We start from the raw sequence: 13,050 nt of genomic DNA on the forward strand, positions 1-13,050 counted from the left end.
GGTTCATTTTCTTTTTCTTTCTTTTTTCTTTTTTTTGAGATAGAGTCTCACTCTGTCACCCAGGCTGGAGTGCAGTGATGTGATCTCAGCTCACTGCAACCTCTGCCTACCAGGTTCAGGTGATTTTCCTGCTTCAGCCTCCGGAGTAGCTGGGACTACAGGTATGCACCACCACACCCGGCTAATTTTTGTATTTTTAGTAGAGACAGGGTTTTGCCATGTAGGCCAGGCTGGTCTTGAACTCCTGGCCTCAAGTGATCTGTCCACCTCAGCCTCAGCCACCACACCTGGCCCATATTGTTTCATTTTCTAACAGTCTGAAGAACTTCCTTTAATAATTATTTTTTAAAAACTTTAAAAATGGAGATATAATTCACATAAAATAAAATCTACATAAAATTCACTTACCAACTGAAAGTGTAGCGTTCAATGGTTTTTAATATATTCACAGGATTGCGCAACCATTACTTCAGTGCTGCAGTCAGTTTTAGGACATTCCCAGCACCCCAGAAAGAAAACCCATTAAAGTAACTTCCCATTTTCCCTCAACCACTCCCCAGCTCCACCCAATCCAACACAACCACCTGTCTCTGTCTCTGTAGATTTGCCTATTTTGGATATTTTATATAAATGGAATCATTTAATATGTGGTCTTTTGTGCCTGGCTTGTTTTACTTAGCTTGATGTTTTTAAGGTTCATCCATGTGTAGCATGTATCTGTACTTCGTTTCTTTTTATTGTCAAATAATATTGTGTGGACATTACCACATTTTATTTATTCATCAGTTGGACAGTAAGGTTTTTAGTTTTTGGCTGTTACGAATAATGTTTCTGTGAACATTTGTATACAAGTCTTTGCGTGAACACAGTTTTTTGGTGTTGAAAAGACCATTCTTTCCTCTCTTGAATTGTCTTGGCACCTTGGCAATTGAATCAGTTGACATAAATGTGGGCACTTATTTCTGGACTCTCAATTCTGTTAGTTGATCTGTATATCTAGTCTTAACGTCAGTATCACACTGTTGACTGGGCACGGTGGATCATGCTTAAAATCTCAGCACTTTGGGAGGCCAAGGCAGTAGGATAGCTTGAGCCCAGGAGTTTGAGACCAGCCTGGTCAACATGGTGAAACCCTGTCTCTACTAAAGAGAACCTGTCTCTACAAAAAAATAAAAATAATAGCTGGGTGGTGTGGTGGTATGTGTCTGTAGTCCCAGCTACTCGAGAGGCTAAAGTGGGAGGATCACTTGTTTCCAGGAATTTGAGGTTGCAGTGAGGTATGATTGCACCATTGCACTCTAGCCTAGGTGACACAGTGGGACCTTGTCTCAAAACCAAACCAAACTAATAGACACACTGTCTTAATTACTGTAGCTTTGTACTAAGCTGAAACCTGGAAGTGTGAGTCCTCTGAGAACTTTGTTTCTAATTTTCAAGATTGCTTTGTTTTTTTTTTTTTTTTTTTTGGTGGCTCCCTTGCATTTTCATGTGAATTTTAGGGTCAGTTTGTCACTTTCTGAAAAAAAAATCACAGATGGAGTTTTGGTAGATACTGCATTGAATTTGTAGATCACTTTAGGGATTATTGCTGTTTTACCAATATGAAATATTTTTTGTCCATAAACGTGGGATATTTTTCTATTTATTTTGGTCTTTAATTTGTTTCAACAGTGTTTTATAGTTTTCCATGTATAAGTCTTAAACTTCTTGTGTTAAATTTATTCCTAAATATTTTATTCTTGTTGATGCTATTGTAAAATGGAATTACTTCCTCATTTCACTTTTGACATTCATTGGTAGTTTGTAGAAAAACAATTTGTGTGTGTGTGTGTCTTGGATCCTGGAATCTTGCTAAACTGATTTATTAGTTCTAATAGTTTTTTAGTGGATTCTTTAGTATTTTCCATATACAAGATCATTTACCTGTGAATAGAGATAGTTTTGCTTTTTCCTCTACAATCTGGATGCCTTTTATTTCTTTTTCTTGCCTAATCATCCTGATAGAATCTCTAGTACAAGGAAGTAGACGTGGCAAGAACTGATATATTTGTCTTATTTGAGAGCTGAGGAGTATTTTTATGCAATCTGAATGATCTCAGCTGTCTGAAAATGTCTTCAATTTTAAAGGCTTCTTTTGGTAGGTATAGAACATTAGTTTTTCTTTCAACACTTCATGATTGGCGGTAAAGTATATTGTCTTCTGACTTACATAGTTTCCATTGAGTCACTAGTCAGTCTGTTGTTCTCTTTGTTGTTCCTCCAGTGTAATGTCTGTTTTTCCCTCTGCTGCTTTCAGTATTTTTCTCTTCATCTTTCATTTTCAGCAGCCTGACCTTGATGTGCCTAGATATGACTTTTTTTTTTTTTCCTTCTATTCGTCCCCATTGTTGCTTACTGAGCTTCTTGGATCTGTGGGTTAAAATCTTTTGCTTTTGGAAGATTTTTGTTCATTTTCTCTTCAAGTATTTCTTCACTTTGTTTCTCTTGTCTTTTTGGCAGGGCAGTTACTAGTATGTTAGATCATTTTATGTTGTCCCAGAGATCTCTGACACTTTTTTGTTTTGTTTTGTTTTGTTTGTTTCTCTGTCCTTCAGTCTAGGTGATTTCAAGTGGCTTCCTATTTTAGTAAATTTCAGCTCACCTCTCGTTTCAGCTGTGTCAAGGGAGGAGTGGTTGGTCTCCTATCCCTGGCAGGACCTTAGGACCTAAGCATTGGTAGACTACATGTTCTCTTATTTCCAGGCCAGCCTTTCTGCGGCACTGCTGTTTATTCTGCAGAAGTCCTCTGGAGGGGGTGGTAATTGGACAGCAGTGAGGACTAGTTTCCTATTTGGGGTCCTTGAGATTCTGCCCATGCTCGGGCATTAAAAGTTGGTTTCTCTGTGTTTTTGCAAAGATCCTTTGCCTATAGTTGCTTTTTTCTCTCCTTACTGTATCTTCACACAGTGCAAATGCTGCTTAGGGTTGAAAGCAGTAGCTATCTCCGGTCACCTAGAGAAGGCTGATCCTCTTCTGTAATTCACTTCATTTAGGCTTATTTATGTCCAGAGGTCTTCAGTATCTTGTAAGAAAAATAATTTAGTGTTTTCTCATGGTTATGGCAAAAGTGATGATATTTTGTGATCTTCCACATTCTAACTGGAGGTGGAAATCTTCCATTGGAGGATTTCCTTTTTCTTTTTTTGAGACGGAGTCTCACTCTGTCACCCAGGCTGGAGTGCAGTGGTGCGATCTTGGCTCACTGCAACCTCTGCCTCCTGGTTTCAAGCGATTTTCCAGCCTCAGCCTCCCGAGTAGCTGGGATTACAGGTGTGCGCCACTGCATCCAGCTAATGTTTTGTATTTTTAGTAGAGACGGGGTTTTACCATGTTGAACTCCTGACCTCAGGTAATCCACCCGCATCAGCCTCCCAAAGTGCTAGGATTATAGGCGTGAGCCACTGCGCCCAGCCAATTTTTAAAAAAATATTTTAGTACAGATGAGGTTTCACCATGTTGCCCCCAGAGTGGTCTCAAACTCCTGAGCTCAGGCAATCTGCCTGCCTCGGCCTCCCAAAGTGTTAGGATTACAGGCATGAGCCACCACACCCGGCTTCTATTGGAGGATTTTCTTTTTATTATTATTATTATACTTTAAGTTTTAGGGTACATGTGCACAATGTGCAGGTTAGTTACATATGTATACATGTGCCATGCTGGTGCACTGCACCCACTAACTCGTCATCTAGCATTAGGTATATCTCCCAATGCTATCCCTCCCCCCTCCCCCCACCCCACAACAGTCCCCAAAGTGTGATGTTCCCCTTTCTGTGTCCATGCGTTCTCATTGTTCAATTCCCACCTATGAGTGAGAATATGCGGTGTTTGGTTTTTCGTTCTTGCGATAGTTTACTGAGAATGATGATGCAGGATTTTCAAGTAAGGTTAAAATCTTAAGTAGAAATTGTGCAAGGAACAAGTAACTACACACTCATGTAATGGTTGCTTGTGCCTATTTTAAGTTTTATAAAGTTTTATGAAGACACTGGGTTAGCAAGTAGTGAAAAAAATAGTACTTCATTAATGATGGCTTGGTGTTGAAAATGTATTTTATTGGACTGAGACACTAATGTAATATTTTCTGTGTGATTGGATCCTATGGAGTATACTGCAGGTTATTGTTTAAGATGAGGCTGAAATGGCTGAGGATAAATTATATTGGGCTTAGAAAAGCATCCCAGATATTTATACTTTTTTCTTTAGTTTCAGAAGCCTTTGAAATGCTTTTAGACAGGCAAGTAACGTCAATATAGTTCAATATTTTAGGAAGACAAATTCAGTAATAAAAGTAATGGATGTGAAAGTGTCTCGATTATTGGGGATATTTAATTTTATTGCCTTTTCTTGTGATTTTGCCCCTCAAATCACTGCCTTGCAGTGATTTCTGCAAGAAATCTAAGAAAATATTTCTTAGATTTTAAGAAATATTCTGGGGGGAAAAAACTGTTTAGTGTAACTTTTCTAGTTATAAGTGGAGGAGGGTCAGTCTGCTCTGAGCTATTTCACACTATTAATGGAAACCTACCTACCTAACTTTTTAAAAAGTGACTGGGCCGGGCGTGGTGGCTCACACCTGTAATCCCAACACTTTGGGAGGCTGAGGTGGGCGGATCACGAGGTTAGGAGTTCGAGACCAGCCTGGCCAACATGGTAAAACCCTATCTCTACTAAAAATACAAAAATTAGCCGGGCGTGTTGGTGCATGCCTATAATCACAGCTGTTCGGGAGGCCAAGGCAGGAGAATTGTTTGAACCTTGGAGGTGGAGGTTGCCACTGTACTCCAGCCTGGGTGACAGAGCAAGACCCCATCTCAGGGAAAAAAAAAGTGACTGATCAGAAGAAAATATTTTAGTTGCGTAAATGCTGTTTTCTTATTTTTGAAATTTTAAATTTTTTGTTTATTTATTTTAGAGGAGGCATCCTGCTCTGTTGCCCAGGCTTTTTTTCTTCTTTTTTTTGAGACAGAGTCTTGCTCTGTTGCCCAGGCTGGAGTGCAGTGGCACAATCTCGGCTCACTGCAAGCTCTGCCTCCCAGGTTCACACCATTCTCCTGCCTCAGCCTCCCGAGTAGCTGGGACTACAGGCGCCCGCCACCACGCCCAGCTGATTTTTTGTATTTTTAGCACCGTGTTAGCCAGGATGGTCTTGATCTCCTGACTTCGTGATCCACCCGCCTCGGCCTCCCAAAGCACTGGGATTACAGGCGTGAGCCACCGCGCCCGGCTCCAGGGTTTAATTCAGTGGTGCAATTGTAGCTCACTGCAGCCTCGAACTCCTGGGCACAAGCAGTCCTGGCACCTCAGTCTTCTGAATAGCTGGTACTACAGGCGTGTGCCACCATGCCTGGCTATAAATGCTGTTTTCAGTCATAGGCTTTGAACTATTTTAAAAAAATGCCCACAATCCTTTGTTACATGTTATTTGTTAGTGAATATATATAGTGGTGTGTATAGTTTTTCTCAAAGCAGTTTTCATCCTGCTTTCCTGTGCTGCTAACGTGTTGACTTGTATGGATATTTTGAGGTGGGGGGAAATGAGAGGTGCAGTTTTAGAATTTCTGAGTCTGAGAATTTTAATTCGTCATTACTTTATGTGGAATCTTTTTTTTTTTTTTCTTTTTTGACACAGGGTCTTGCTCTGTCGCCAGGCTGGAGTGCAGTGGCACAATCTCAGCTCTCTGCAACCTCCACCTCCCGGGTTCAAGCGATTATTCTGCCTCAGCCTCTTGAGTAGCTGGGACTACTGGCATGTGCTACCACGCCGAGCTAATTTTTGTATTTTTAGTAGAGATGGGGTTTCACCATGTTGGCCAGAATGGTCTCAATCTCTTGACCTTGTGATCCGCCTGCCTCAGCCTCCCAAAGTACTGGAATTACAGGCGTGAGCCATCGCTCCTGCTATGTGGAATCTTAACCCAATTTTTTATTTCTACCATATTCTCAAGATACATTGGTACAGTTCTTAGGCTTTCAATGGATGATTGGGAGGAGGGGGAAACTAGATGTTTATGTTGTTTTTGGATGAATTATACACAATATATCTGGGTCATATGTATTTGCCTTTAACTCCCTATCTTTTATTTTGGAAGAATTAGTGGTGAATTCTTTATATTGAAAGTGATTTTTTCAATTTTAAAGTTGAAAAATCATCTGGCAACATCATGACTATACTAAAAACCAATGAATTGTATACTCTAAAATTGCTGCAATATTATGTTTTATGTTATGTGAATTTAATCTCAAAACATACAGGAAAATATCAGCTGGCAGTTTAATGGCCCTTTCCGGTTTGTGTTGCAATTCTTAGTTGTGATGGATGTGTGTTCGCTTTACAGGGCTGTTAATCACCGTGTGGATTTTTAGAGTTTTTGAGTGTTTTTGAGGAATGGCTCAGGAAATCTGATGTGTTACTTGGATTCCTAACATCTTTTTTTTTTTTTTCTCTTTAAGTCTTGTTAATGGATCATTTTGTACTTTTAAAATCCCTTTCCACTCTCTCTCTCCAGTCTTATTGCCAGCAGTTTTGAAGATGACTCCCGTGTAGCCTCACCATTAGACCAGAACGGAAGCTTCAATGTTGTTATTAAAGAGGAACCTCTAGATGATTATGACTATGAACTTGGTGAGTGCCCAGAAGGGGTCACTGTGAAACAGGAAGAGACAGATGAAGAGACGGATGTATACTCAAACAGTGATGATGATCCTATACTAGAGAAACAGCTAAAGAGGCACAATAAAGTTGACAACCCAGAAGCTGACCATCTATCTTCTAAATGGCTTCCAAGCAGCCCATCAGGTGTTGCTAAAGCTAAAATGTTCAAATTAGACACTGGAAAGATGCCAGTAGTCTATCTGGAGCCCTGTGCTGTCACCAGAAGCACAGTGAAGATTTCTGAACTCCCTGATAACATGCTTTCCACATCTCGAAAGGATAAATCTTCTATGTTGGCAGAATTGGAATATTTGCCTACATACATTGAAAATTCCAATGAGACTGCCTTCTGCTTAGGCAAGGAATCAGAAAATGGTCTTAGAAAACATTCACCAGATCTCAGAGTGGTACAAAAATATCCCTTACTGAAAGAGCCTCAGTGGAAATATCCTGATATATCTGACAGCATTAGCACAGAAAGAATACTTGACGATTCAAAGGATTCAGTTGGAGACTCACTTTCAGGAAAAGAGGACTTGGGCAGAAAGAGAACAACTATGCTTAAGATTGCAACAGCCGCAAAGTTAGTGAATGCTAATCAGAATGCCTCTCCAAATGTCCCTGGAAAAAGAGGAAGGCCACGAAAATTGAAACTCTGTAAGGCAGGACGACCACCTAAGAACACAGGAAAGTCTTTAATTTCTACAAAGAATACACCTGTAAGCCCTGGGAGTACCTTTCCAGATGTGAAGCCTGATCTGGAAGATGTGGATGGTGTTCTCTTTGTTTCCTTTGAATCAAAGGTAAGATTGTAATTTTCAAGATTCTTTAAGGCTAATTAGTCATACTTGAATTGTATACTGGCTTGTAAGTAACTCGATTTACAATCTAGTTTTGTGATATCTATTTGTGAGGGTGTATGGGGGGGTGGAGTTGGGAGGGAAGTGTCTCCAAAATGTTTGGTTTAGTTAATAGGAATAACTTAAGATACTTCATTTGAATAGACTTTAAAAAGTATGTCTTGCTTAGATTTCAGTTTATGATTTTTGCATAGCTGTGTTTAAAAAAAGTCTTCGGGTCTTACTGGAATTTTCATCATTATGGATTTTGGAAAGGACTAAAAATACATGAAATATTTACTAACTCTTTGGTGACGCTCCATTTCTTTTACCTCCTGGTTTTCTTTTCTTTTTCTTTTTCTTTTTTTTTTTTTTGAGACAGAGTCTTGCTGTGTTGCCCAGGCTGGAGTTCAGTGGCACGATCTCAGCTCACTGCAATCTCCGTCTCCCGAGTTCAAGCCATTCTCGTGCCCCAGCCTCACGAGTAGCTGGGATTACAGGCGTGTGCCACCACACCCAGCTAATTTTTGTAATTTTGGTAGAGACGGGGTTTTGCAATGTTGGCCAGCTGATTTCTAACTTCTGGCCTTCAGCAGTCTGCCTACTTCAGCCTCCCAAAGTGCTGGGATTACATGCATGAGCCACCGCTCCTGGCCCTGGTTTTCAGTAGTAGTAGTAGAGTACCATTGGAGAACCAAATATTAACAGTCATCTTAACTCTCCTGTCTTACACATTGAAGTCTCTGTTTATTCCACTCTGACTCTTCAACCAGATTATTTTTCTTTGAAATTTTTATAGAAGCCCAGTCTTTTTTTATTTATTTTTTGAGATGGAGTCTTGGTCTGTGGCTCATGCTGGAGTGCAGTAGCGTAATCTCGGCTCACTGCAAACTCCGCCTCCTGTGTTCTCGCCATTCCCCTGCCTCAGACTCCCGAGTAGCTGGGACTACAGGTGCTCGCCACCATGTCCGGCTAATTTTTTTTGTATTTTTAGTAGAGACGGGGTTTCACCATATTAGCCAGGATGGTCTCGATCTCCTGGCCTCGTGATCCTCCTGCCTCAGCCTCCCAAAGTGCTGGAATTACAAGCGTGAGCCACTGCGCCTGGCCTCTTTTTTTTTTTTTGAGACGGAATCTTGCTCTGTCACCAGCTGGAGTGCAGTGGCACAATCTTGGCTCACTGCAACCTCTGTCTCCCAGGTTCAAGCAGTTCCCCTGCCTCAGCCTCCCGAGTAGCTGGGACTACAGGCGTGCATCACCATGCCCAGCTATTTTTTTTATTTTAGTAGAGACAGGGTTTCACCATGTGGCCAGGATGGTCTCAATCTCCTGACCTTGTGATCCACCTGCCTCGGCCTCCCAAAGTGCTGGGATTATAGGCGTGAGCTACCGTGCCAGGCTGTCTTTCTTAATTGACTACACAGATGTTGGATATTTAATCCCTTCTACCTGTTCTTTTCCTCCCTTCTTGTTAGCTGAGTAAGCTATCTGAATATAGGCTCTGAGAAGTGAACATGCAAATTGGCGTATACTTTGAGGTCAGTTAGCTCAGTATGACATCATATTCACATTTTTTTACTTCCCCCTTTTCCCCTTCTGATTATTAAAGTAATATTAATGTAGAACACTTAGAAAATATCAAAAAGTATGAAAAAATTGCTCCTGTTCTGCCAATGTTAGCGTAACTGTAGGCATGGAGATATTTTCCTTCTGGTCTTTAAATTTTTTTTAATCCTGTTTTACATTTAAGTTTTCAGAAGCAATATGAACTACTTTTTTTTTTTTTTTTTGATGTATAGGAAGCTCTAGACATTCATGCAGTTGATGGGACAACAGAAGAATCTTCTAGTCTCCAGGCATCAACCACAAATGACTCAGGTATTATAAAATAGTATAAAAAGAGTTGTATTTGTGGTTTGGGCTCCAGCAATGAAACATGCAACATTCATTTGTCTGTAGTGTACAGTAGCTTATTTTATTACTGTTTATTTTGGGTGTAGGTTACAGAGCAAGAATTTCCCAGTTGGAAAAGGAATTGATAGAAGATTTGAAGTCTTTGCGGCACAAGCAGGTGATACATCCTGGTCTTCAAGAAGGTAATAGACTAGCGACTCTTTTTTTTGTTTTCTTTTTTTCTTTCTTCCCTACTGTTTCTCCTCTTTTTCCTCTCTCTTTCTCATCTCTTTTTTTCTGTTTTTTCCTCTTTCTTTCTAGCCTTGATTTCATTTCTTTCAGCACGTCTTTCAGTTTGCATATTTTTCTCTTCTCTGTCTCCATAATTCTTCCCTTTAGTTTAAAAACCATGTCTAATATCTTATGTAAGAAAAAAATGTATCATGGTAAAGCAAGTGATATTTTCTTTGTTCATTCTTATAACCTGGTATTCGCCCCTTCCCATTTCTCATCTTAATTTGGTTGCTTTTGTTTATGTGTGTGTGTGTTTGTTTGTTTGAGACGGAGTTTCGCTCTGTCGCCCAGGCGGCTGGAGTGCAGTGGTGCAATCTCTGCTCACTGCAAGCTCCGCCTCCTGGGTTCACGCCATTCTCCTGCCTCAGCCTCCCAAGTAGCTGGGACCACAGGCGCCTGCCACCGCGCCTGGCTAATTTTTTTGTATTTTTAGTAGAGACAGGGTTTCATCGTGTTAGCCAGGATGGTCTTGATCTCCTGACCTTGTGATCCGCCCGCCTCGGCCTCCCAATTATGTGTTTGTTTTTATAATTTTGGAGGAAGGGTCTTCCTTGTCCTTTAGTAGTATATTTAGGTGTGTAAACAGTAGAATACTTTTCTGTCTCATGTTTTGGCTGCAAACATCTATTTTATATATTTGATGTACCACTGGGAAGTTAATTTAAAATTTTCATTATCTTTTTTTTTTTTAATTTTACTTTGAGTTCTGGGATACGTGTGCAGAATGTGCAGGTTACATAGTTATACATGTGCTATGGTGGTTTCCTGTACCTATCAACCTGTCATCGAGGTTTTTTTTTTTTTTTTTTTGATGCGCAGTCTCGCTCTCGCCCAGGCTGGAGTGCAGTGGCACGATCTCAGCTCACTCCAAGCTCTGCCTCCTGGGTTCACGCCACTCTCCTGCCTCAGCCTCCCAAGTAGCTGGGACTACAGGCGCCTGCTACCATGCCCGGCTAATTTTTTTTGTATTTTTAGTAGAGACGGGGTTTCACTGTGTTAACCAGGATGGTCTCGATCTCCTGACCTCATGATCCGCCCGCCTCGGCCTCCCAAAGTGCTGGGATTACAGGCGTGAGCCACCGCGCCCGGCCCTGTCATCTAGGTTTTAAGCCCTGCATGCATTAGGTGTTTGTCCTAATGCTCTCCCTCCCCACCAACAGGCTCTGGTGTGTGATGTTCCCCTCCTTGCATCCATGTGTTCTCATTGTTCATCTCCCACTTATGAGTGAAAACATGCAGTGTTTGGTTTTCTGTTCCTATGTTAGTTTGCTGAGAATAATGGCCTCCAGCTTCATCCATGTCCCTGCAAAGGGCATGAACTCATTCTTTTTTATGGCTGCAGTTTTCATTTTTATCTTTATTTTATTGTAATGCATTATCTTGACCTTGATTATGTTGCTTAATCTTTTAAAAAACATATCTACTATGGTTATTAACATCATGATCACTACCAATTTTCCTGTTTTTGGGTGTAATGAAAAATTTTAGGCTCTGCCCCAATTTTTAGTTTCTTACGACTATCTTTGATTTTAGATAGGCATCTTGGAGTAGTTTTTTGAATTTTTGACTCATTAATTTTCAGAAGGGTGTCTAGACTATTTACACTATAAGTAGTTCATTTACCTGAGAGTCTGAACATTATAAGTTATCAGACAAAAGATTTATATGCTGGTCATTCCGTTTCTAAATCAAATGGTAATACTTGAAGAATTTTTGCTTTAATGGAAGGCAGCTTGTGTGACAGTGCGATCTTAAAAGTGTGCAGATCCCAGTCTCAGTCAATCAATGTGGGCTGATTGCTGTGGATTGTAATAGACAGTCACATCATAGCAATCTTGCAGATAACGTTTGCTGCTGTTTATTGTCAGCTTTAGCTTCTGCTATTTTATTTAAATAATATTATCTTATTTCTCCCTATCTTTTTTTCTCTTTTCCTTTCTTCATTTCTCCCTATCTTTAACTTAACCTGTCTTCTCCCTTTTCCACTTCCATTTTTTTGTTATTTTCTTGATAATATAGAAATATTATGACATTTATATTGTGTTCTTTTAACTTAATCTCCCACATTTTAAAAATCTTAGTTCTAGAGTTAAATATATTCAGTGCTTGCAGCTGGTCCTTTTGCTCTGGTTTATTTGCCTAGTATTTGCTGGTTGGCTAAGCTTTGACTGTTTTTCTTTCTTTTATAGACATCTTAGTCAAATTTGTAATCTTTTCCTTAATGGAATGGGGTGTTCAAAGGCCAGTGTTTATGGAAACTGACTAGGTAACATATATAGTGAAATTAGCCTGAATTTGCGGGGTAGAGTTGGACTCTGGTCGGGTAGAGTACAGGCACTTCTTCTAAAGGGACAGCTGCATCAGTGGATTGTTGTCATATGGAAAAATGGGCCCAAAATTCTCAGGTCTGCTCATAGTTCAGTAGAAGCTGGAGTGGCTATGTGATGTCTCTGAACTGGTGGCAGCTAATAGTTTTTTGGGCACCTAACTCAAAGCTTTAAAATCACAGCCAAACAAAACGTATCTGTGAGCTATTACTTTTCACCTTCTTTATAGATTCTACATTTGGTGCAAGTTTGTATTTAATCCTAAGGTTTTAAAAATTTATTCAACTACATGCTGACACAGTTTTGTTTTTTTGAAAAACAATTAAATCTGTAATCTGTCTGGTACTTACTTTTCAATGTGTGAAGTGGAGTCCTGTTTTGGGTTTTTTTTCCTCTATTTTATTTTAGCATATTTTTCTCCCCAACCTTGGCTTCCTTTAAAAAGCCATACTTAGGCCAGGCTCGGTGGCTGAAGCCTGTAATCCCAGCACTTTGAGAGGCCAAGGCGGGTGGATCACTTGAGGTCGGGAGTTCGAGACTAGCCTGGCCAACGTGGCGAAACCCCGTCTCTACTAAAAATACAAAAAATTAGCCAGGTGTGGTGGTGAGCACCTGCAATCCCAGCTACTTGGGAGGCTGAGGCAGGAGAATTGCTTGAAAACCCGGGAGGCGGAGCTTGCAGTGAGCCGAGATCGCGCCACCACACTCCAGCCTGGGCGACACAGTGAGACATTGTCTCAAAAAAGAAAAAAAGCTGGACTTAAACAGTTTCTAAAGAGTAAGTTAATTTGGCTAAATATTTGTAGTAACTGTGTGATGCCAATCCCAGGGCTCTGAAGAGAATGAAAGTATTCTAGGTTCATCTCTAAAATTTGATTCTTGAAATAATTTGTTGAATTTCAACTTAATGTCATATTTCCTTGTCCTGCTATTAACTATAATTTCATTAATTAGAAAATAGCAGTTAAACTTCTTCTGAGCTGAAAACCCTTGAAAAACTAGAAAA

At 40.2% G+C, this 13,050-nt stretch overlaps 1 protein-coding gene across 17 annotated transcripts in view; it reads left to right on the forward strand.

Moving 5' to 3' along the window:
• The window catches only part of MGA (MAX dimerization protein MGA), a 162,882-nt gene that overhangs the window by 70,521 nt on the left and 79,311 nt on the right, over nucleotides 1–13,050 (forward strand). For all 17 annotated transcript variants that reach the window (XM_055098656.2, XM_008952000.5, XM_055098657.2 and 14 more), the window contains 3 exons: nucleotides 6,546–7,494; nucleotides 9,330–9,408; nucleotides 9,531–9,626. In XM_055098656.2, coding sequence (XP_054954631.1) covers nucleotides 6,546–7,494; nucleotides 9,330–9,408; nucleotides 9,531–9,626 — 1,124 coding nt within the window. The remainder of the gene's footprint in view (nucleotides 1–6,545; nucleotides 7,495–9,329; nucleotides 9,409–9,530; nucleotides 9,627–13,050) is intronic.

This window comes from Pan paniscus, chromosome 16 (assembly GCF_029289425.2).
Source record: "Pan paniscus chromosome 16, NHGRI_mPanPan1-v2.0_pri, whole genome shotgun sequence".
Lineage (NCBI taxonomy): Eukaryota > Metazoa > Chordata > Mammalia > Primates > Hominidae > Pan > Pan paniscus.